This window comes from Astatotilapia calliptera, chromosome 7, assembly GCF_900246225.1.
Source record: "Astatotilapia calliptera chromosome 7, fAstCal1.2, whole genome shotgun sequence".
Lineage (NCBI taxonomy): Eukaryota > Metazoa > Chordata > Actinopteri > Cichliformes > Cichlidae > Astatotilapia > Astatotilapia calliptera.
Window position 1 is genome coordinate 10626828 of NC_039308.1, and position 25325 is coordinate 10652152.

The 25325-nt window shown below is 39.4% G+C and overlaps 1 protein-coding gene across 1 annotated transcript; it reads right to left on the bottom strand.

The window, feature by feature from the left end:
• Positions 1-1649: 1649 nt before the first annotated feature.
• On the bottom strand, positions 1650-20317 carry pdzph1 (PDZ and pleckstrin homology domains 1). The gene is made up of 13 exons (XM_026172989.1): positions 20211-20317; positions 17708-17811; positions 14970-17204; positions 14715-14876; positions 14184-14345; positions 11327-11428; positions 6933-7043; positions 6642-6820; positions 6400-6557; positions 6162-6204; positions 5809-5995; positions 2884-3019; positions 1650-2411 (listed from the first exon to the last, which is right to left on the bottom strand). Exons 2-13 carry the CDS (start codon positions 17766-17768, stop codon positions 2312-2314), a joined length of 3636 nt encoding a protein of 1211 aa, XP_026028774.1. The 5' UTR covers positions 17769-17811; positions 20211-20317; the 3' UTR covers positions 1650-2311.
• Between the last annotated feature and the right edge of the window lie 5008 nt (positions 20318-25325).

Sequence of the window (25325 nt, forward strand, 5' to 3'; positions counted from 1 at the left end):
AAAGTGTTGTTTTTGTCTAAAAAGCTGTGTAAAGAAAGAGAATTTTGAGTTAGTTCTTTCTGAATATTTATAATACGAATATTCTCAACTTGGCCCAGACTCAGATGAAGCAAATTCAAATTGGGTAGTCTGCAAAATGTCCTTTCAACAAGTGTATTTTCATTTCTTTTTTAAGTGCATTTCACTTTATCCACAAATACTTGGTGGAAACAAAATAATAATGCAGTGGTTATGATAATATAACAATATAAAAAAAAAAAAAAGACTTTCACATTTTTAATGTTGTTGTGTGAGCTGACATTAGTGATCTCTTAACATGTTACACTACACCTTCCTCTATGAACTTTAATGTTTGTCTTGATGGGAACAAATATTAATTAGCAATATGAGTGACTTAAGTTAGGTAAAAAATTTTACCTAAAAGAAAAACCTTTGGCAGTAGAGGATGTGAAATTCAGTAGTTTATACAACAGTTTAAATAGCCAGACAGTCTGTGATATGCTGTGAAAGGTAATGTAGATCTCCTGTGTAGCCAAGTTCTTTTTTGTACTTTATTGTGATCACTTTTTAAAATGTTCCTATTTCTTTCAGCTGATAAAAAAAAGAAGTTTTCTAAAGTGCGATGGAGATCACTGTAAATGTTGCAGTAAAAGATTATTTGACAATGTGGCTGTATTGAAAGCTGCTTTTGGAGACACCCCAATAATGATTGAATATGATGACTTCATAAAGAACTTGGGTCACTTTAAAAAAAAAAAAAAAGTCATCCCACTATCTTACTTACTTAGTTGCGCATTAAGTCTCAATTCTGAACTGCATGCAGTCACTTTAATAGAAGGTTGTGTGCAAGGGGCATGAACAGCTCACTGTCAGCTAGACTACCATGTAGAAGACACACAGCTCAGAGTGACTATAGTAGAAGGAACAAAATGTTCAAAGGCCAGTAATACAACACATAATACAAGACAATAAAATACAAGCAGAAAACTTGCAAATTGGAGAGGAAATTGCATCTCACTACATTAGAGGATCGTCATTTAGACTGGAAAAAATTCTACTCTATTCTGTTGTTCTACAAAAAAGCCCTACGTAAAGCAGGAATATCTTACTATTTATTATTCAAGAAACTCTATTAGTAGCACATCTCCTAATCCGAGGTTTGGTGGTTCAATCCCTGCATGTCAAAGTGTCCTCGAGGAAGATACTGAATGCAGAAAGAGTTCATAAATTAATTTAATTTGAATCATAACATTTGTAAGAAATGGATGGTAATTAAATGTAAGAAGCAAAATCTCAGGACTTGATTGTAGAATTTATTACAGTGACAGTAATACATTTCTGTCTGTTCTACAGTGGGGGGAAGTATCAAAAGGAAAACTGGTATAAAAACACCATATTAATATAAAAGCATAGAAATGTCAACATGTGATATAAAAAAATTTAAAAAATGAAACCTGCCCAAAGAGTTTTTGGAATTCACAACACAGTATAAATGAAGTACAGAACAAAATGGCTAAAGATTAAAGGGCAATTAGCTAAACTGATGTAATGAATATCTTTTTGTTTTCACTGAGTCTGTTGTTAATTTTAATCTTGTGAATTTTTTTACGAAGCTATCTAAAAACATTTTTTAACTGAAGTACGTGCACACAGAAAACAATAAAATGACTCACATTTCCTTTAAGAAAATGAAAAATATCAGAAGTAATTTTATTAATATCCAGATATTATTTTGCCTATAAGCCTGATGTCACCGTCCTGCAAAATCCTCAGCATTCTTAAGTAGTTGGTGCTGTCTATAGAGACAGGCATACAGGACGTGTAAAGGATGCTTTCAAAGGAAAAGAACATGGTTGTTTAAAAACAATGAAAAGGTATAAGGTATTTTTAGGTATAAGATTAGTTAGGTAAAATAATACATCACAGGAAATGGAAACAAACATGTAATCCTTTTAATACAGTCTACACAGATGAAGGTGATCGATGTGATATTTGAACCATTTAGCGATGTACTGACTTTTCCCATGTGACTGTTTTTTAATCATAATAAATTTATTTATAGAGTATAAATTTTACGCCTCATTTGTTTGCGTATACAACCTTGATATAAAAAATTAGAATCCATTGCAAAAATCCACAATGAATTATAAAAAATGAACGAGGCTGAAAGTAAGCAGTGTAAAAAAAGAGAAGAAAGAAAAATCAAATAAATAATCTTGTCCCTCACATATGGAAAGTATAGCAGTCTGCAAACAGGAGGCTTAATCAGTGATCCACAAGATTCTGTCAGTATTTACAGACACATGTTCATTCACATTCTGGTCTCTTCTGGTGGTCCATTCATGTAGTGCTGAAGTGCCTGGTGTAAAGGCAGCCACTTCTTTATTGAAGCTTTGATAGCTATAATCCATCTGTAAAGAAAAACAGAAACGTCAACATGACAGCATCTTTCAACTGTTGTTTTTAAAAATATATATATTTAAAAAAGCTTATGTACGAGATAGTTTGATAAATCCTGCAATTGTCGTCTAATTTAAGCAGCACACTGGGATAGAGAGTGGAGAGTCGGAGGGCAGAAGCAGCAGCAGCAGCACACTGAGAAGCAGACACAACAAAAACACACTAGAAAGATGTCTTTGTGTACAAATAGAGTAACAGAATGTCACCACAGTCCCTGGCGTTGTTGGGTCAAATAGAAGACGCTGTTACAAGTCAGTCACTTTTGATACCTAAACCGCACTCATACAAAGCTCTCTTATACTGACACAGGTGTACTAAGTGCAAGATCACAGGGGTTGCTGTTCCTAGTACTAAGAAGACATGCTGGTCAGCCAACAAGCTCACGTACTAAGCCTGTGAATAAAACAAGAGTCAGTTCCTCACCGTTTATTTTCATTTGCGTTTTCAGCACACAGGTAGAAAGTTCTGAACTCATCAGATGGAGGTTTCAGCTCAATGATTGAATTCTTGGCTCCATAAGACTGCTCTCGCACCATGTAACCCTGAAGGTAGATGCCACCTGAAGAAATGATGATAAGATGAATATATGTTCCATTTTTTTCACAAATGTAGTCACAATGGAAGGTCACCAGACCAGATCATTCATTCGCAGCAGCAGGTCATGTATTTGCTTTCCTTTTTCAATCAAAAGAGCAAAACCACCTTTCAGCATTTATTATAAAAATAATTTCATTTAACTGGTAAGTGGTTATGCAGACACTTGAAGTGAGATTTTAAGGGACAAAACACTGTGAGACATAACCAATAGGTTTGAGTGATTGGCTTACTTGTCCTTACCTAAAAAATAAAAATGGGAATAAACATTAGTGACATTTTACATTGTATTTATGTCATTACATTCATGCTGGTAAGGCATAAAACTAATATGAAACAGAAAGTAAAAAAGCTCCACGGTGGCTGTTACAATAATTTATATAAGACCAAGGTGAAAAAGTATGTTTCTGTACTACAGTTTCTGGCCAATTAGAGAAGAGTGTATACAATAAATTGTTTCTCACCATTGCACACAGACCTGTTTTAGAACATCTGTATGTTGAACATGGGTCTAACAAACCCACAGAGATCCATTATTTAATATACAGAATTCCTTTGAGCCTTTATTCGATCCTTATTTTGATTCACCAGTTCATGAAATAGGCTGTCACCAACTTGCCGCTTGCTGTGGATGCACATATATATATATGAGCTGAAAATCAGCCTTGTTGACTGTTGCCAGCTTATCAGAAACAGCCAATGCTGATGATAGCGCTGATGTTTTTTGTTGTGTCACATTAACGTTTCCCCGTCAAGTGTGTTGTTGAGATAAAGAGCATGAACAAAGTTTATGAGAACAGTATTTTTTAGAGTGAATATTTATTTGTTTCCCCAACATAAAAGAGGAATAAAATAGGACAAGAATAACATGACCAAAGAGTTAAAAATTTTCACAGACAGATTTTAAAACACTCCTGTGGCAGTTTATTTACTCCTATAGAAATGTATAGGTTATAAAGTCATGATAACTGACACAAATAAACCTATTAATGAAAATGAGCGTATAGTTTGCTTTTCTAATGAATATACCAAGTTTTGCTATGAGATTGGCTTTGAATTTAAAAACTGGGGCATTAGCAGTGTCTCTAAAAAACTCGATTGAATTCCTAATACACAGAGGAGCAGATAAGTAATAATAACACCACTCTAAATGTACAGACGAGTACTAGGGCCACATTAAGAAAAAAGAATATTATTGATCATTTTAAGACTAAAGTTACACTTTTGACAAAAGTAATTCTATTTTGAGAAAAGAAGTTGAATTTCTATTTCTATTCCTATAACTATTACTTTTAGTGTACAGAGACGAAAATATTTGCTATTGCATAAAGCTCAGTAAGCTGTTAATTCACCTGTAGTACACTCCCGATCAAAAGTTTAAAATCATATTTTGCAGGGTCTCTCGCAGCGCACCATCACGGCTGAGGTGGGATGCAGTAAGACAGTCATTTGGAATTTCTTAAATGATCCTGAGGGTTATGGAACAAAAAAGTCAAGTGGAACACCGAAAAATATTTCACCAGCAATGAGCCGGAGGATGCAGTTGGCTGTCCGTCAAGACACTGGATGATCCTCGACCGAAATTAAGGCCGTTACTGGTGCCGACGGCAGCCTGATAACCATCAGACGGCATCTGATACTGAAGGGCTTCAAAAATAAAAAACATCTTCAAAGGCCTCGTCTCCTTGAACGCCACAGAACTGACTGTTTGGATTTTGCAAAAGAGCACCAAACATGGGATGTTTCCAACGTTAATGCCGTTGAGAATACCATCACATTTTTGGACCATCCTGCATGTTCCCTTGATCTTAATCCAACTGAGAACCTTTGGGGATGGATGGCAAGAGAAGTTTACAAAAATGGACAACAGTTTCAGACAGTAGATGCCAATGCTTTGTGCAGCCGTCTTCACCACTTGGAGAAATGTTCCCACTCACCTCATGGAAACGCTTGCTTCAAGCATTCCGCAACAAATTTTTGCAGTGATCAACAATAACGGAGCTACTCATTACTGAGTTCATGTCTGGATCTTTGATTTCTGTTTTTTGGGGGGGGGTTATGGGTTTTTTGAAGGTGTGGTCCTGATCTTTTGATGTAAAACAGCCAGTTTCAGTTTAAGCATTGTTTTCAATAAATTGAATGCTCAGAAAAATGTTTTGTCTCACTCCCATTTCTTCTTGTTGCATGTTGAAGCTTTACTTGGAACCTTGTTAAGATCCAACCAAGGAAAATATGATGTTTTTTGCCATTTTTCAAGTGGTCTGAAACTTTTGATCAACACTGTATAAGTAAGACTAGCTTAAACTCTGGAATCTTGACTTTGAAAATGATATAGTTGATAGTACACCTTTAATTTTTACTGATTGTTAACATCTTATTGCAAACTTCAGTTTTGTTGTTGAGAGCCCAGCACTGGTACTTTCTGGCATTTTCTGCTTGTGACATTTATATGACATCAAATAGTTTTTATAATTACAGTCAATTTTTTTGCAGCCTTTTTTCATCAACATTAAACATTTTAACAGAACTGTCCAAGGCTGTGGGAAGCAGGGGTGCTGAGGGTGCTGCAGCAACCCCTGTCACCAAAGACAGACATCACAGTACCACCTGCCAAATGCTAAAAAAAAAAAAAAAAATCAATAAAACACCAGTTCTGTCATTATTTTTCTCAGAAATATTTTTCCCTTCCTATAATTCTGGAACTGCCACTGCTATGTTCCATGTCAGTGTTTAAAACATGATGTAGAGCTGTACCTTGTGCGTGAGTTGCACGGATGCCACTGTACAAGTAGAGGCACCCATCCTTCAGAATGCAGTAGTGCTGTACCCAGGAATCCTTGCTTTTATCCATTTTATGAAGCAATCCAAGACAGTCTGGATTTTTTACAGCCAGCGGGGGCAGATTAGAGTTGTGTTTAGTGACATCCACCCAAACATGGTTCTAAAACATAAGAGTTATTTGAGATCAGTTTAAGCTTAAACTGGTAGTAAGCCACCACAATCAACAACATGACCTATTTACTCCAATCTGAGGTAAATGTTATATGCAATTAAATGAACATTTTCTGTAACAAGCCCTCTTTGATTTATGAAAATATAGAACTTACTTGTGTAATGGTATGGGTAGATTTCTCCATTGCTTCCAGCCATCTGGAATCCAACAAGACAAATAAGATTTTAAACATGGTTTTTATTTCAATTTCTCTCTTTCGCTTTTTGAAGAAATAAAGAATATAGACTGCAGTTTAAAGAACTGCAATTAGAATTCAGAATACAGAAAAAGAAAATGGTACATAAAAATATTTTAAATATGTTTGGTTTGGAAAGTTATATCTGTCATTCTACCTTTTCATTTCCTGGTTGGAAGTGGCGCAGAAGAAGTAAACTCGAAAACCAGACTGAGGATGACACTTAAACACAAATGGTTTTCCAAGTGAAGTGTCTGGTCCCACCTCAGCCCCTTCCATCTTTATTGCTGAAAGTGCCTGCCTTTTGCCTTCATCCTGTAATGACCATGAAGTAGCGCCAAAAGTACACAAAAATTTCTTTGTGGACTGTTTGATTTTGATGACCTGTATCATGCTTACCCGTTTGTGTCTGTAGTAGTAAAGGCAGCAGTCATGCGTCAGTACAAACCACCTCTTTCTCCATCCTTTAATCAGACCAGACTGAGTACGCTTATGAAGGTAACCACGACAGGCTGGTCTCGGTGCGTTAGGACCACGAGCAATGTCTGAACCAACAGTCAATGTCAGAACATCTGGACCTATAATATCAACAATATCACAGTTACCATCTAATTTACCCTTCTGGCCTCCATATTGGTTCTTTATGAATCCATTCCACAAATGTGCTTTATTGTTTATAGCACAACACACCTTGTCTGGCTAAATCAGCAGCTTCAGAATGAGGAATGCTGGTGACATCAATACCATTGACAGCTAGGACATAGTCTCCTACCATCAACCCAGCTTCCTCTGCAGCTCCATCTGAAACAGAAATAAATAAATGTTAAACTAACAAGGAAACAACACGATGTAAGTTATCAAAACAAATGACAAGCAGAAAAGCAAACACAGTCCTTACGGTACATAATTGCACAGAAATGTTTTCAAGTATTACACAACCTTTTTGTGGAGTTAGATTTTTGCTCATCTGCCTTCCCATTCTAAATACATAGGGCTGAGCCCATTTGGTTTGGAAAACCAAGATTTTTTTTTCAGCTATCTCCAAGTCAGGTCCTATTTCAACAGTAACATAAAAACTACAGAAGAACATAGTGGAGGCCTAGTCCCCCTTATAATAGAAGCTTATAACGGTAAGATTAAAAATAATTTGATAGCTAAACTTTATCAGAACCTACAATCACAGATCAATTGACCAATTATATTAAAATTAAATGGGAGATGGAGGCTAAAGTCAACATATCAGAGGACAGTTGGTTAAATATATGTGGAACACAGATGAAAACTACTAGTTCGGGTTACTGGAGGGAAAAATGTTATTAGGTTTTTTATAACCCCCAAAATAAAATACAAACAAACTGGTCAACCGAGAGACGCTGCTGGAGAAACTGTGAGGAAAATATGGCAGATCACTTTCATATATTTTGGAAATGCCCAGTAATCCAACCATACTGCAGTGAAATGGTGAAATGGTCGAATCAATTTACTTGGTGACTGGTCTCAAATTAAATTTGGATTTCTGTACTGTGTATCTGGGCGATATCCCATCAGCAGTCTTCTTAAGGGACAAATATTTGATAAATATCCTGTTGGGAGCGGGTAAAAAAGCTCTTACCAGGAAGTGGCTGGAGAAAGAGCACCCAACAAAGAAAGATTGGATAGGAATAATGGAGGAAATATACAGAATGGAAAAATTTACATCTCTTTTGAATCTCAAAAGGGACCAATTTCATAAAAACTGGAGGAAGTGGGAGAGATTTGTTGAAGGTGGAAATGTGGGATGATGGGTGGTGGGTTATATAACCAGAGTTTAGCTAAATATTTTTTAATGCAACCACTGGAAGAAGAAAAGCCAGCTAAGGATGTGGCCACTGCTTTTAGAAGGCATAAAATAGACTGGAAATACCCTTCCGAACATCACCAGGGGTGGACTGTAAAGTGCTACGTAGACTTCAGCAGTAACACAAAACCTGAAGACACCTAAAAAGAGGTGGAGGGGAGCTCCCCCAGACCGGGCAGATATGAGGGTTTCACTGTGCCAAGATGTTGTTGTCAGTGTGTATTATGTTTTTTGTTTTTTTTATGTGGATGAATGTCAAAATTATAAAACTTTCAATAAAAATAAAGTATATAAAAAAACAAGAAGTAAAGTATAAATTTGCAGTTTTTTACTAACTCATGTTTTATACCTAATTCTTGATTCAATTTTATTTATTTAGTGCCAAATCACAACAAGAGTTGCCTTAGGGCACTCTATACTGTGAGGTAAGGACCCTAAAATAATACAGAGAAAACAGAGAAACCCCAACAATCTAATCGCCCTACATGAGCAAGTGCTTTGGTGACAGTGGGAAGATAAAACTCTCTTTTAATAAGGAGAAACCGCCAGCAGAACCAGCCTCAGCAAGGGGCAGCCATCTGCCACGACCATTTGGTGGTGAGGGGAGGAATACAGGACAAAGACAAGTAGTGCAAGAGAGTCAGAGAATAATAATAAATTATGATTAACTGCAGAGTGATGTTTTATATGTGCATTGAAGGACATATCGTGGTCAAAATTGACTCTAAGACTCCTCACAGTGCTACTGGAGGCCAAGGTAATGTCATCAAGAGTAAACATCCAGTTGGATTCAATATTTCTAAGATTTTTAGGGCTAAACTATACACTAGGGTGGCTGTAGCTCAGGTGGCAGAGCAGGTCAGCCACTAACCAGAAGGTCAGTGGTTCGATCCCAGGCTGCCTACTGGCTGCATGCCAAATATCCTTGGGCAAGATATTAACCCCGTGTTACTGGTGGTGGCCAGAGGGCCCGGTGGCGCCAGTGTCCGGCAGCCTTGCCTCTGTCAGTGCGCCCCAGGGCAGCTGTGGCTACAATGTAGCTTGCCGTCACCAGTGTGTGAATGTGTGTGTGAATGGGTGAATGACTGAATGTAGTGTAAAGCGCTTTGGGGTTCTTAGGGACTGAGTAAAGCGCTATACAAATGCAGGCCATTTATTAACCTATAGCTGAATTAAACATAATCTTAGTGTGTGGTGAGGTCTCTCCATTTACCTGAATGTATTAGATAGATACAGTTCAAACCACTGCAGCGCAGTACCTGTAATTCTTACACCATGCTCTAATTGCAACAATATTGTTGTTGTTGTTATTATTATTTTTATTATTGTTGTTGTTGTTGTATTGTATGGTATGGCCTGTATTTGTATAGCACTTTTCTAGTCCCTAAGGACTCCAAAGCGCTTTACACAATCAGTCACCCACCCATTCACACACACATTCACACAGTGGTGATGGCAAGCTACATTGTAGTCACAGCTGCCCTGGGGCGCACTGACAGAGGCGGTTGTGGTCAATCGTATCGACTACTGAACTGAGGACTAGCAGGATAAGCACAAAGATGAGTCCACTGTCAGAGGCCATAAGAAGATTATTTGTAACCTTCACTAAAGCTGTTTCTGAGCTGTGATGAGCTCTGAAACCTGACTGAAACTCTTCAAATAAGCCATTCCTCTGCAGATGATCAGTTAGCTGTTGGGTACTCTTTCAAGAATTCTTGGGACAAAAGGAAGGTTGGAGATTGCCCTATAATTAGCTAAGACCGCTCAGTCAAGTGACGGCTATTTAAGTAATAGTTTTAACTACTGCCAACTTGAAGGTCTGTGGTATGTAGCTAATTAATAGTGATAGGTTGATCACCAAAGTTGTTTTCTTTGGTTGCCTCCCCAATTGGACCAGTAATGACATGTTTAGCAAGTGGTGTCCAAAAATGATGTGGGCTTTATAAATGATTGGGAAATTTTCTACAGAAAACCCAGTCTTGTTAGGAGAGAAAACATCTATCCCACTTTGGATCGAGCAGCTCATGGATGGGTCTCATTTCTAGAGATCTGGCCAATTTTATAAACCCCTCCCCCAAAACGTGACTATCCAGAGTTGGGACCAGGAAGCAGAGTTGCAATCTTACACACCTCTCATCACTGGCTGTGTAGACTTAGAGACTGTGTCAGCTCCCAAACAGACAAACCAAAGATCAGGTAGCTGCTCTGCACTGTTGCCACATGGCATTGAAGAAGATAACAGTGGATTAATTATATCTTTAAACTTAAACCCTCTGGAACACAAACTTGGAGTAATCAGGACCCTACAACACCGGGCAGAAAATGTTCCCTCTAAGCCAGAAGGGGAAAGGGGGTAAAACACACATGTAAAGAAAGCTCTTAAAACATGTGGTTCTCCTAACTGGGCTTTCGACAAATCAGCAAAGATGCACAGAGCAGAAGGTCAGACACAACTAGGGAGAATCAGGACAAGCAGAACAATATTGTCATCTCTTATGTAGCAGGTTTATCAGAGAAACTCAGGAGAGTCTTCTCCAAGCATGACATCCCAGTGTACTTCAGACCCAGCCTCACACTCAGACAAAAACTGATTCATTCCAAGGACAAAACTCCCGTACACAACCTTAACAATGTAGTGTATGCTGTACAGTGCAGCAAGGAATACTCAGACCTCTACATTGAAGAAACCAAACAGCCACTCCATAAATGCATGGCACAACATAGAAGAGCCACCTTGATGGGACAAGACTCAGCTGTCCATCTGGATCTAAAGGATAAAGGTCACTCTTTTGAGGATGCCAATGTTCACATTTTGGACAGAGAAGACAGATGGTTTGAATGAGGAGTGAAAGAAGCCATCTATGTCCACTGTAAACGACCTTCTTTGAACAGAGGCGGTGCCTTACAACACCAACTGTCTGCCATCTATAATCCAGTTTCGAGATCCCTTCCCAGACGCCTAAACGCCCACTCACATCCTGGGCCATCTGACCTCAGGAAATCACATGATAGGTTGGGGCTAGATCTCACAATGGATTCACCTGAAACCCTGATTGTGGCCCACACCTGTTTTCACACCTTGGCTCGTGTGATTAGGTAGAGGATAAACAGCAGGTCCACGAAATGTGTAATTACATTTGCATCCTGGTTACTTTTGCAATGCTTAAATTCCAGAAAATAAAAAAAACACGCAAAATAACAACTACAAAGCAGTTGAGTCAGCACTATGATATAGAAATTTACTTACTTGTGTCAACCTCTGTGACCACAATGGGTTTAGAAAACTGTATTCGAAAGCCCCAGGGATATTCTCCTGTCCCTTTGCTGATCTTAACAGTCCTCTCTCGAACTGGAAGATGTTTGAAGATGATGAAAGAGATGTTTAACAAGAGCAGCAAAATGTACATATGCACAGCAGGTAAAAAAGGTATTGAACTCATCACCAATTTTCTAGGTAAATATCCAATGTACACAATCAAACCAAATATGTACATGAATTAATTTATGTGTAATAATGAGAAAATGACACAAAATCGTCATTTTAATAGCACTCTACTTTTTACACAGTCATACTCACTATTTACAATTCACACCCCAACGCATACACCCAACGGGCCACGTTTAACACTGACAAGCAGAGATAGGAGCAGGCAGGTCTTCATGCACCCGTGTTTCCTGCACCTTGTCTGGGGCAGAGGTTGGCTGGTGTTCCAGGGTCAAGCCAACTGCATCCCAGGGTTGCTGTTGGCTCTGGGGATCATCCATTCATCCGCACTTCGAAGGGCAGGGTGGATGTGGATGGTTATCTGTCTTTGTGCAGCTTCATGAGGGGTGGGGGGGTTCCTCTCCCTGCTGCTATCCACTGGTTGTTGTTGCCCCACCCACAGGATATGGGCATTTGCTGGCTCTGGGGTGCCTGGCTGGGCGATTTGGTGTGATTGCTGACCTGCTGCCTGGTTGGCTTGGACATTTTTGTTGCATTGGGGCTCCACCGATTGCGCCCAGGTCATTTCCTCGGATTGTGCTGGGATGGCCGGCCTCTGCCAGGGTCAGCTGCCTAGTGCCTCTGGTTCTTTAGCACTCCTGCCTTTTAGCTGTGGGCTTCCCTCTTCCTTAAACCGGCGGGGACACACTTTGGCCTCGGATTTTCAACACTCTTGGGGGACTGGGTGGGGTCTTCCCCTGTCTGTCTCTCGTCCCCAGGGGACGTTGTTGCAGTCTCTCACCCTCATTATCAAGTACGTTTCATGACAAACACCCATGCACAGGCACTCACATTCTTTCTTTCACACACACGCAAAATTGTATGTTCCTCTTGGCAAAGCAAATGTGTTTGGCACCACAAAGCATTTAGATCATGAATCTGGTTGCTAAAACTTCCAGACAGGACAGGTTACTAAAAAGAAAGAAATATATTTACTTAGAGGATTGTTAGTTTGTTCAATACTTATTTCACCCGCTGTATGTACACTACCGGTCAAACGTTTTAGAGCACCCCGATTTTTAGAAGATTATGCAGTTTAATGCCTCATTGCACTCTGAAATGAAAGCATATTACAAATAAGCAATGCAAAGCACAGAAATCGTGGAATCAATTTATAGAGCAAAATGTATTCTAAACGTTTGACTCATCAAAGTAGCCACAGATATAACAGCTGAACATGCCCGTGGCATTCTTTCTACAATAGCAATCAAATATTCTTCAAAACGTTTTTCCCATATCTGTTGCAGAAGTTCCCATAAATGTGTGGCACTTGTAGGTTGCTTTGTTTTCGCTCTTCTGTCCAGTTCATCCCAAACTAGCTTGATGGATAGTAAGTCTGGAGACTGTGCTGGTCACTCCATGTTTTCAAGCTTACCATCTTGTTCTTTTTTCCTGAGGTAATCGATTTTCTTGCTATAGGATGAGCTCTTGACCAACTAGGCACATATCAGACGGTACTGCATGGTGCTGCAGAATGCTGTGGTAGCCGTTTCTGTTCAGGGTGCCTCTCACTCTGTACAAGTCACCACCCCCTGATCCAGCAAAACAGCCCCAGGCTATCACACTTCCTCCTCCACGTTTGACAGTTGATGCCACACACTGTGGAACCATCCTTTTGCTTACTTGACAGCATCCAAAGATTCCTTGTGATGAACCAAAGATTTCAAATTTTGATTCATCAGTCCATTTTCCAGTCTTCTGTAGTCCAGTGGCAGCGTTTCATGGCCCAGGCAAGCCTCTTTGTTTTATTCTGACGTCTTAGCGAGGGCTTTCTTTCTGCAGCTTGTCCTGTCAAACCTACAGCTTGAAGGTTTTCTTCACAGTTGAAACTGAGAATTGCTTACTACAGTTGCTATTAAGCTGTGCTTGAAGCTGTTGTCCTGTATGCCGCAAGCTGTTAACTCTCAGAAACTTGTTCTCTGATTCAGTTGTGGCTTTGCATCTGCCAGACCTCTTCCTGTCAGAGTTTGCCCCAGTTTATGAGTGCCACTGTACTCACTGACACCTTGACTTTCTTTGCAATTTATCTGTAGGAAGACGTACATTTTTAAGTGTTATGCTGGTGTGGCTCTCTTCCATTGTCCATTTTGTTTTTTGCACTGTTTTTTTTTTTTTAGCAACACACTACTTTCTGCAGTACAGTGCTGTTCAACTGATGCTCACGAGGGTACGGTACCACAGTGTGTTCCTACACTGCTGTTATGCAGACAGAGGGGGTTGTAAGTAATCCAGAAAAGTTGGAACACCTGTAGGAATTAGTTGCACTAGCTTTCAAGGCTTGATCAACCTCCATTGCTGCCGAACAGCTGCACTTTTTTCAGTTTTGGGTAACCTTACCTTTTTTTTTAACCTCTGGCAGTTCACCACGTACCTTTGTACCATTTCAAGCTATTCATTGGAGTAGAACTACTTGAACTGCAATAAATAACTGGAAAAATTGGGGTGTTCTAAAACGTTTGACTGGTAGTGCTAAGTTAAATTCACAGTAATATCTCTGCAGTACTCAAGAGTTTCTCAGTAATTCTCAGTAACAACTAGGATTCAGTACTAAATGACCTGTTACTGTCATTAAATTAAATAAAGTTAACTTTTTTGTAAAAACACAAAAGCTACAGCTTACTTGAGACGGCACGAGTTCTGGTGGTTAGGCTGGTATGAATTCCCCCAGAGCCTACATTATCTCCTTGAAAAATCCATGCTGATGAGTGGAATGTTTCTGTATAAAAGCCCCTGTCTTCATTTTCTTGAAATGCTATGTCCATAGAAGGCGTGTCCTCTGATACTAGCAAAACAAAGAAAGACACAAATCAAACAAACGAACACTAAACAGCACAATTCATTACATATAGATGCATTTCTATATCTGCAGTTGTCAAATCAGCAAAGAAGTGTAAGGAGCTTGGAAAGAAAGCGACTTAAGTTTTGAATACCTGTCCACCTGGTTGTATAAAACTGAAGAAACTTCGCAGATGAGATGTGAAACATCTTCACAAAACTTAAAGAAGTCCAGTCACTTTTTATGGATAATAAACAGATAATACAGCATTCTGCTTGCACCACTTACAGGACTGGCAGATCAAATTTAATCACTAAACTTACTCTTTATGACATTTTTTCCCTGACATTTGTTCAAGCTTTCCATCAAAGTCACCTGATTCCTCTGTGATGTCACTGGTGATTGAGCTTCCTCCAACAGAGCTCCACTGCTTGCTCTCTTTGAAGAGCTTTCGCCTTTTAGCCAAGTGTTCAGAGCCACTTGTTTCCGAATCTTTATGAACCACAGGCTTCAGATGCTCCTTGATCTCTAAAGAAGCTGGGAATGGTCATGAAGAATCACAAATAGGTGAGTTTTACATAACTAATTGGCTGAAACGAATTTAAATGAATATGAATGGAAATAACTTACATTTAGATACAAACTGTTTTTCAGTCCTGTTAGTTTTACTAAGCGTCTCTTTTGCAAGGACCTCTGTGTCTTTAAAATCTTTTGCTGGACCTGATGATATGCTTGCAGGTTGTCTTGAATTTTCTGTGTCGATTTCCAGATAATCTGTCCTCTCATTTATCAGTGGGAGAATAGGGTCGGTATCTTCCATGTTTTCACTAGTTGGTTTAGGTTTAATGTCCTCTGTAACCTCATTTAAGTTTAATGATTCTACATCTAAGTCCTGCAAGAGGGACATGCATGGGTCGTCCACAGCATTTCTAAAATCCCTCTTTAGACAACTATCCAGGGATAATTGTGAGTCCCTCTGCAAGAGACTTGGCTCAAATGCACCATCTGTTATTGTCTGAACTGAGAACTTGCTATATCCGGGTAAAAAAGAGACTGAATCCTTCTGGTTTGCATTTTTAACCTCATTGTTTGCAGGTAGTATTTCTGGGTGACTCTGTAGCATATGTTCCTCTGAGCCACTGCAGGATGGAGGGATGACTTGTATAGAAAAAGCTCTTCGAGTTAGCTCTTCTGTAAGGGGCTCTGGACTGTGATATTCTCCTTCTCCAAATTCTTGGTCAAATCCACTGTCTGCTACTTCACATTGATCAACAGTATATTCACAATCATCAGTGTCTAGACTTTCCATATCCTTATAAATGCTCAAGTTAGTATCATGTTGACTGTTGAAGTCATGCCTTTCACAGTGTTCAGTGTTCATGATGATTTCAGGATTAATCTCAGAACCAGTCACATAGAATGGACTGAGCAATGGCTGTGCTCTGGCATGGCTGTCTAGAATTTCCGGAACTTGTTTTAAACTCCCTTTGTTTTGTGAAAATGTATCATTTTCTAATCCAAATGCAGATAACCTGTCATCGCCCTTTTCAGTCCTTTCTAGCTTCTCTGTCTGGAGGGGAAGTGAGCACATGACCAAAGAGGAAAAAGATTCTCTGTAAGGTAGCTGGAGATCTTCCTGCATCAGTCCTAGACCCTGTGACATCCCAGGAAATGTTTGACGTCTTTTCTTGGGTAATGAACATACTTTGTGTTCGACGGTGGCAATACTATTATTTCTAATCCAGGATTTTCTTTTCTGACTATTGATGAAGTCTTTCATGAAGCTAGACCTGTTGGTAGACATCAAGGGTCTCATGAACACTGGGTCATAATTGTCAGATTGTGATAACTCATCAAAAGAAGGTGGCAGACCCCCTCTTTCTTCTTCTTGTGCACAAAATAGACATTGAAGTTCCTCAGTGGAGGTCAAGTCTCCTCGTTTATCAACAGCTGGACTAGAAGTGTTGATTCTACAAGAAGCTAAGTCTTGTGTCAGACCTTCTAAACTATTGTTTTTAATATCTGCAAACTCTTGGGGTGGGGGGATGTGCCAGAACCCATCACCAGAACTGAGACTTGTATGGAAACTTTGCCTCTTTCCTTGAGGTTTAATATTTAACAGCAGCGGTGGGCTTGATAGATGATCTGCCAGTTTAAAGTCTCCCGATCCTTGTTGTTTGTCATCACTACAGCATTGACTGCAGTCTGGATTGTCCCATATATTTGCAGATCTGGCACATTTTGAATCACAATAAGGCTCAGTTTGTTTACTTGTGGTTCCAGTGTGATCTTTGTCATTATTGTTGTGATTTTTTTCCTCATCAGTGACATTATCCAATGGTTGTTCAGAAGACTCATTGTCTGGCATCCATGTCTCCTCAAATTTGCTCTTAAAAACCTCAGTACTGGACCAGCTTTTATTCATGAAAACAAGTGTGGTCTTGTTGCCAGATGTATTAAGCTGAAGTTTTAAATGTGATCCAGTGCAGTTAATATTCAGGATGTTAGTAACTGGAATTGGTGAGTGGATTTGATTTTCAGATAAGGGTTCTTGTGACTGCTGAAACATAATATTTGGTGATGAATCTCCTGTTACAGAAACTGAGGTTACTATTTTCACTCCGTTCTTCTCGTCCTTTGTTGTTTTGGTATAAATACTCTTTTGGTGTGCAAATGAATTCAAGTGATAATCTTGCTTAAATCTTTTCTCCTTGGGTTCAGGATTGTTGTATTTTTCCTCATCTTCAGATCTTGACAGTACATTTTCCTTTCGAAAAGAGTCTGTTTCTCCCTTTTCAACAATGTCATCTTTGGTGCAGACAGTGCTTTTGTTCTGCTTTTTAAAGATGTATGGTGAGATACTCTCTGAAAGAAAAAGCAAAATAGTGAAATAATTACATTAGAGGATGTTTGACAGTACAAGTATTATAGTGCTTACTCATAGTTTGTTCTGGTTTCTTTCTAATATTGTAGGCCCTTTACTGTAACAATATAAAACTCAAATGCTGTTGTGAGTTAGTGCTACATAAATAAAATGATATAACACAATTTTCCCAACACTACAAAATTACTTTGGAACTGGTGAATTTCATTCTGGGGTTGCTTGATTGTTGGATACCTCATGCATTGAGGTTTAAGTACTGATCAATACTTTTGCTTGTTTATTTTAGCTTTTTCTCCATAAAGTTAAAAGCCCATTAGGATTCAACATTATACTAGTTATGCCATAAAACCCACTATTATGAAGCTGCTATTAGTCCTCTACCGGTCTCAAGAAGTACTTGCACGTTGTATGCACGTGTGGAGAAAAATGTGAATCAGCTAAGCACAAGATTAACCTCACTGCGTCCTCCCAAGCTCCAACTCACGTTTGTTGCTGCTGGAGCTCTTCCTCCTCTTGCTATTTCTCCTTCTCCCCCTCTTGCTCATTCTGAAATCCACCACAGTCTCACATCCGCTGGGAAACAAAACACTGAACGAAGACAAACAAGTGTTGTATTTTTTATGGGTATATGTACACATTTTGGCTCAATACATTTTCAGATTCCAGACTAAGCAGATCATATGTCAGTTTGCTCTGACTGTTTTAATGAATGTTTTGCTTGGCATTTTGTACACTGACATGAAAGCAATTATTAAAGAAACAGAAAATGTAAATCATTAAGATGCTTAATTCTCAGTATTTATCACCATTTTTTTTTAAAAATACAAACACTAGTAATTATTGAAATGTCTAATTACTGTTGAACAAACTGATACAAAAGGAAAAATTATAACCTGGCAATATCCAGTTATGTACAGAAAGTTTATGCACTGGTATATAATCCTGTGCAACTCAGTTAACATGTGCATCAAACAGTTTCCTGCTTAAGAAGCAAAAAACAAACAAACAAAAAAACCTCCTTTTGTCTGAATGAGCACCATCTATAAACAGATAAAACATCAAAGTGTGTTAACAAGTTAGAGCTGACACCTGGTTTTGTTTTGTTTTTTTGTTTTTTGTTTTGTTTTTCTGAGAAAGACAAGAGATGATTTTCAATAAACGACAATAATGTCAGTAAAGTCAGACATGTGACTTATTCAAATGTGAAAATTAGAGCTGTTAGTAGGGGTGCAACGATATTCGTATCGATATTGAACCGTTCGATACAGTGCTTTCGGTTCGGTACGCATATGTATCGAACAATACAACATTTGTAATTTATTTTATCAACTTTCCTTCTGACGATGCTGTCTGTGTGGAGCGCTCAGTGAATCTGCGTTCGACTACTCCGCCTAGACTGCACTGTCGAGCGCAGATCCACTGAGCGCTCAACACAGACAGCATAGTCAGAAGGAAGAGCGCAGGGCACCTCCCCCACCCTCATTCAGATCTGGCGTTTGGAACTATTTTGGTTTTCATGTGACGTATGACCCTGAAGGTAAGCGCGTCATGGACTAAAGTAAAACAGTATGTTGGATGTGCCATGCAATGCTCAATTACATGGGTGGGAACTAGTGTGTTAGCGCAGTTAGCTCGTTAACGTGTTGGCCGTCTAGCCCCATGCACGGGGCGATCGGCGGTAGCTCGTTATCGGAGATTTGCCATGTTGTGGTTTTAAGGTCATTTCAACGAGATTAACCTGAAAGCACTAGTGGGAACACAACGAATATGACTGCACATTTACGCCGACATCATCCTAGTGCAAAGACAAAAACAACAAGCATGCTACTAACTTTAGCCGAGTCATTTAGACAGCTGTTAGCACATGATTCTCCTTATGCTGCTGAGAATATAGCCCAGAAGAAGCGGATAGTATAGCTTTTATTTTGGAAAGAGACATTTCTCTGTAATAAACTCTCTTTTTCCAAAGATGAGTGATTCCTCAATCAGATACAGGGCTTGCAATATCGCTAGCCTGACGTCCTGGGGCTAGCGATTTTTTCAGTCGGGCTACCAAAATCTATCTCTTCCCTGCCCGTCGGGCTATTGTAGGAAAAATATATGTCAATGCTTTTGCATTCTTTCAGAAATGTAGCTGGGTAATTATGTCATTGGCATCGGTGAGCCACTGTCAATATGTGACATATTGAAGTCGCGTTTGAATTTGCGCTTGTTTTTTTGCTTTCACTTTGCAATCGTGCGAACTGTGTATAGAGAGCGACAGCACTGATCTGTGAGTGATGATAATTTGTGCACCAATTCCTCTGACATCGTCTTATTAATCGTTAGCTTACTATGCAAACATGACAAGTGAAATCTCCCGCAGCTTAAACATGTGAGAGGTTGATCGCGCAGAGAATCGCTGAGCTTATGTGAGTGCGTGTGTAAAAGCAGCAGGATTTATATTTGACTACGATGACCTTCACAGACAGATATATATTTTAGTTCTGCTGAGCCAAATAAGACAGGTCAGGGTGAAGAAGTGACAGCCAAATAAAAGCTTACCACAAAACTGAGAAGTTATGACAAATCAGACTATAAGGCAAAAAGAAAGTGCAGCTTTATGGTTTCATGGACAAAATAATTTCTGTGGCTGCAATATGATGAGCTAAATAACCAGGGCTGCACATAAGTGGTCCGCAGGTGCGCATTCGCTGTCAAAATAAAAAACACGCACAAGGGTTAGGGTTAAATTTAAAAACTGTACTTTTGAGTTAAAATATATATTTATAATTTTAATAAATGACAAATTAAAAAGGCATGAACATTTTTTTGTATCGAAAAAATATCGAACCGTGACACCAAAGTATCGAACCGAACCGTGAATTTTGTGTATCGTTGCACCCCTAGCTGTTAGGTTACTATGTTTAATGTTAGAAAGCTTTGCTCTATAGGGATCATGTTGACCAAGTAAACTTATTTTAAAAATAGAAAAACATCTGACTTACCTATTGATGTGATATCCTGATGACTGCTATCAAACCTTTATGTAGCAGACATGAAAAGATAGACAGACTGCCGGCGAACAGCTGCTTCTTTTCCACTGTCTACATTGCCTGTGTCTCTCAGACTGTTCCAGTTCTTATTGTTTCTATTCTTGATACTAAGCAGCTTATTACGCTTAATCTTGTCAGTCACTGATGATGCAGTACTAAGCCTGCTTATTCAGCTATACTTTTTCACTGGTCAATTGAAAGCAGAAAGCACATGATGCACATTTTTTCCTACATGTTTAAAAAGCATTCACCCCTATCTCTCTATGTCCTTTTTTCACAATACCAACTGTGAATAACTACCTCCCTTTTGCTCAACGATTCCTGCAATTATTTACTTTTTTTAAATGTTTATATTACACTTTGCAGAGCCAAAGCAAAGTGTTGAGTTTCACTAAAAAGACTATTGCCTTTTTGATGAAGGTGCTAAAGTATGGATGCCTCTAAAGAGAAATAGGATCATAACAGAACAGTTATATTAGCAGGACATTAGTTGTAATTAAAAGAATTTTAAATTCAATTCTGAATTTCAACAAAGGTCAACAAGAATGGTGACAATAGACCTTAGTTGCTGCATTCTAAACAAACTGAAGATAAGCTACAGATTTTAGATCAGTTGGAGAGAAATTCAATTCAATTCAATTCAATTTTATTTATATAGCGTCAAATCACAACAAAAGTCGCCTCAAGGCGCTTCATAGGTACAGAGAAAAACCCAACAATCATATGACCCCCTATGAGCAAGCACTTTGGCGACAGTGGGAAGGAAAAACTCCCTTTTAACAGGAAGAAACCAGGCTCAGGAAGGGGCGGGGCCATCTGCTGTGACCGGTTGGGGTGAGAGAAGGAAGACAGGATAAAAGACATGCTGAGGAAGAGAGACAGAGGTTAATAACAGATATGATTCAATGCAGGATGAGAAAGGAACCAGGTCAGAGCAGTTTCCACTTCGGGTAAGGAGACCAGACAATACAAGCATGCAACCTTTGCTTTTTACTTTATAAAACATTCCAAAAGGTAAATCTGGCTTCCTTACACAGACATGGAATTAATGGGGTTAGGTTAATTGGTTATTCTAAGTGTCCAAAGGTGTGAATGTGAGTGTGAATAATTGGCATACAAAAGGAGTCACTATGTTTGTTTCCTACTGTTACCAGTTTGCTCAAGTTGGCAAAAAACAAAGGAGAGTCCACACACACACTTTTTCCAGTTTATTTAATTGAACAGGCAATAAATTGTTAAAGTGTTAGGTATCAGTAGTGCATGGACGAGGGTAAGTACATGCAAGGTGTTGAATAAGGATGCAAGAACCAAAAGATAGCCTAACAAACCAGCACAATGGTGGAGCGGTAGATGGCGCCCAGAGAGAGCGAATAAACCAAAAGCAGGCTTTTTGCCCTTGGCCACTTCTGATGACCCACACAAGCTGTCAGGTTTATATTGTTGATTGTCATTATGCTTAGAAATATTTACTCATATATATATATATATATATATATATATATATATATATATACATATATATATATATATTAGGGGTGCAACGATATTCGTATCGATATTGAACCGTTCGATACAGTGCTTTTGGTTCGGTACACATATGTATCGAACAATACATCAGATCATCAGAAACTTTATTGTCATTGTCATGAGAACAACTAAATTAAGAATGGTCCCCGATCATTGCATCGGGGACCATTCTTACAAAATTTTTAATTTATTTTATCAACTTTCCTTCTGATGATGCTGTCTGTGTTGAGCGCTCAGTGAATCTGCGTTTGACTACTCCGCCTAGGCTCGACAGTGCAGCCTAGGCGGAGTAGTCAAACGCAGATTCACTGAGCGCTCAACACAGACAGCATCATCAGAAGGAAGAGCGCAGGGCAAGCTAGCGAGACAGAAGTTAAGCTCTCCTTACAACATGGACCTCCCGCACCCTCATTCAGATCTGGCGTTTGGAATTATTTTGGTTTTCATGTGACGTATGACCCTGAAGGTAAGCGCGTCATGGACTAAAGTAAAACAGTATGTTGGATGTGCCATGCAATGCTCAATTACATGGGTGGGAGCTAGTGTGTTAGTGCAGTTAGCTCGTTAACGTGTTGGCCGTCTAGCCCCATGCACGGAGCGATCGGCGGTAGCTCGTTAACGGAGATTTGCCGTGTTGTGGCGTTAAGGTCATTTCAACGAGATTAACCTGAAAGCACTAGTGGGAACACAACGAATATGACTGCACATTTACTCCGACATCATCCTAGTGCAAAGACAAGTGGAAGCAGAAAAAAAGCAAGCAAGCATGCTACTAACTTTAGCCGAGTCATTTAGACAGCTGTTAGCACATGATTCTCCTTATATGTTTAATATGCTGCTGAGAATATAGCCCAGAAGAAGCGGATAGTATAGCTTTTATTTTGGAAAGAGACATTTCTCTGTAATAAACTCTCTTTTTCCAAAGATGAGTGATTCCTCAATCAGATACAGGGCTTGCAATATTGCTAGCCCGACGTCCTGGGGCTAGCGATCTTTTCAGTCGGGCTACCAAAATCTATCTCTGCCCTGCCCGTCGGGCTATTGTAGGAAGGAAAAATATATGTCAATGCTTCTGCATTCTTTCAGAAATGTAGCTGGGTAATTATGTCATTGGCATCGGTGAGCCACTGTCAATATGTGACATATTGAAATCGCGTTTGAATTTGCGCTTGTTTTTTTGCTTTCACTTTGCAATCGTGCGAACTGTGTATAGAGAGCGACAGCACTGATCTGTGAGTGATGATAATTTGTGCACCAATTCCTCTGACATCGTCTTATTAATCGTTAGCTTACTATGCAAACATGACAAGTGAAATCTCCCGCAGCAAGCTTAAACATGTGAGAGGTTGATCGCGCAGAGAATCGCTGAGCTTATGTGAGTGCGTGTGTAAAAGCAGCAGGATTTATATTTGACTACGATGACCTTCACAGACAGATATATATTTTAGTTCTGCTGAGCCAAATAAGACAGGTCAGGGTGAAGAAGTGACAGCCAAAGAAAAGCTTACCACAAAACTGAGAAGTTATGACAAATCAGACTATAAGGCAAAAAGAAAGTGCAGCTTTATGGTTTCATGGACAAAATAATTTCTGTGGCTGCAATATGACGAGCTAAATAACCAGGGCTGCACATAAGTGGTCCGCAGGTGCGCATTCGCTGTCAAAATAAAAAACACGCACAAGGGTTAGGGTTAAATTTAAAAACTGTACTTTTGAGTTAAAATATATATTTATAATTTTAATAAATGACAAATTAAAAAGGCATGAACATTTTTTTTGTATCGAAAAAATATCGAACCGTGACACCAAAGTATCGAACCGAACCGAACCGTGAATTTTGTGTATCGTTGCACCCCTAATATATATGTATATATATATATATATATATATATATATATATATATATATATATATATATATATATATATATATATATATATATATATATATATATATACATATATGGTGTCCAGGTTGAGGGGCTATTAAATAGCCCCTCGGCAGTCCGATTGAAGTTGACTGCCTCACTACAAATCTATCTGACTTTCCATGTTTCACAGCTTAAGCCAGTGGTCTCAAGTCCCGCCATTACCTCTGGCCTCTGCCATTTCACATATTCCTGAATATTTATTTCAGCATGATCTCCTTTTAACTCAGTCCATAGAAACTTTTTCTCGTCATGACTCTGTCCTTGTCACTCACAATATACTCAATATAACTTCTTTTTAAATCATGCATGTTAAAGTCAGTTAACACTGATGGTTAGCGTGATGGATGCCAGCAAGCCTCCCCTGATACTGTTCCTTGAACCCACTGCTCCACCCTTCCCTTGCAGCTACAAGCCACACTGCAGGATGACTAAGGATGACTTTGCTTAGTCATCCAGACCAAACACTGAAGGCTTTTCTCCCCCACACAAGATCTGGGCTGTGTGCCATGTGTGCATTCTCCTTTGGTACAAAAAAATCCCAGCAAAGAAGAACACACACACACACACACATACACACCCTAAATCACAGTAAAATGTCAGGAGATCAAAACTCCAGTATAACATTTTATTACAAAGGTAAAATGTCTTGATGCATGCTGAATCATCCAGGTAAGTGAATCCCAAAAGGTTGATACTGTTCATCTGGACGTAGCATTTTCAGTGGTAAAAACGTTTTGTCACTCATCCAAGTGACTTATTCTGTCTCAGCTGACTGCAGGTTTCCCCAATCTTATAAACAGTATATTTGCATAATGACTGAAACCAGCCCATGGAATGAACAATGGGCTGTGAGGTCAGTTCCAGGGACCCAGGGTCCATGAGCAGTGTGGACTCATATTATATTACATGTGTTTTTGCTGCACTGTGCTGCTGTTCATGTGTTCCCATGTTTGTAAGGCTGACAGGCTGGGTGACAGGCACCTTCAGGCCTGGTGGGTGTGGCCCTGCCAGGTGGCTGGCCAAACCTGAAGTTCATGCCACGCACCTGCAGCTGCTCAGCCTCGTTGGGGGAGAAACTCGTTGTGTGAAACTCCATGTGAGTTTTCCTAGTGAGCCAAGTTTAGTGAGTGTATGCCTGCTGTAGTTGAGTGTCCTGACAGCTGCCTATGTTATCCCCTCACCCCCCAGGAGGCAGCGAGCACGGGGTGTGCGGACACAGAAGTGGAGAACATGAAGCACTGACTTCGGGAGCAGAACACACAACACGGGAGTGCATGGGGATTTATTGTGTAATATTTACAGCACTGTAAATAAACGCACTGCTTTCATCACAAGAGTTCTGCATTTGGGTCCTTCTTCCCCACACCCCCACGGCCTGCCACCGCAGACTATGACACAGCCAATGATCAATGACCACTGATCAATGGCCATGAGTACTGTTCACAGAAAATTAGGGAATGGCTGCAATCACAGCATTGTAAGATGGTGAAAGATGAACGCCTCCTCAATTCAGAGATGGTCTTTCCCTTTTCACATAAATGGCCTCCTTGACTCCGTGCTCAAACCAGCGTTCCTCCCTGTCCAGGATGTGTACATCCTCAACATTGAAA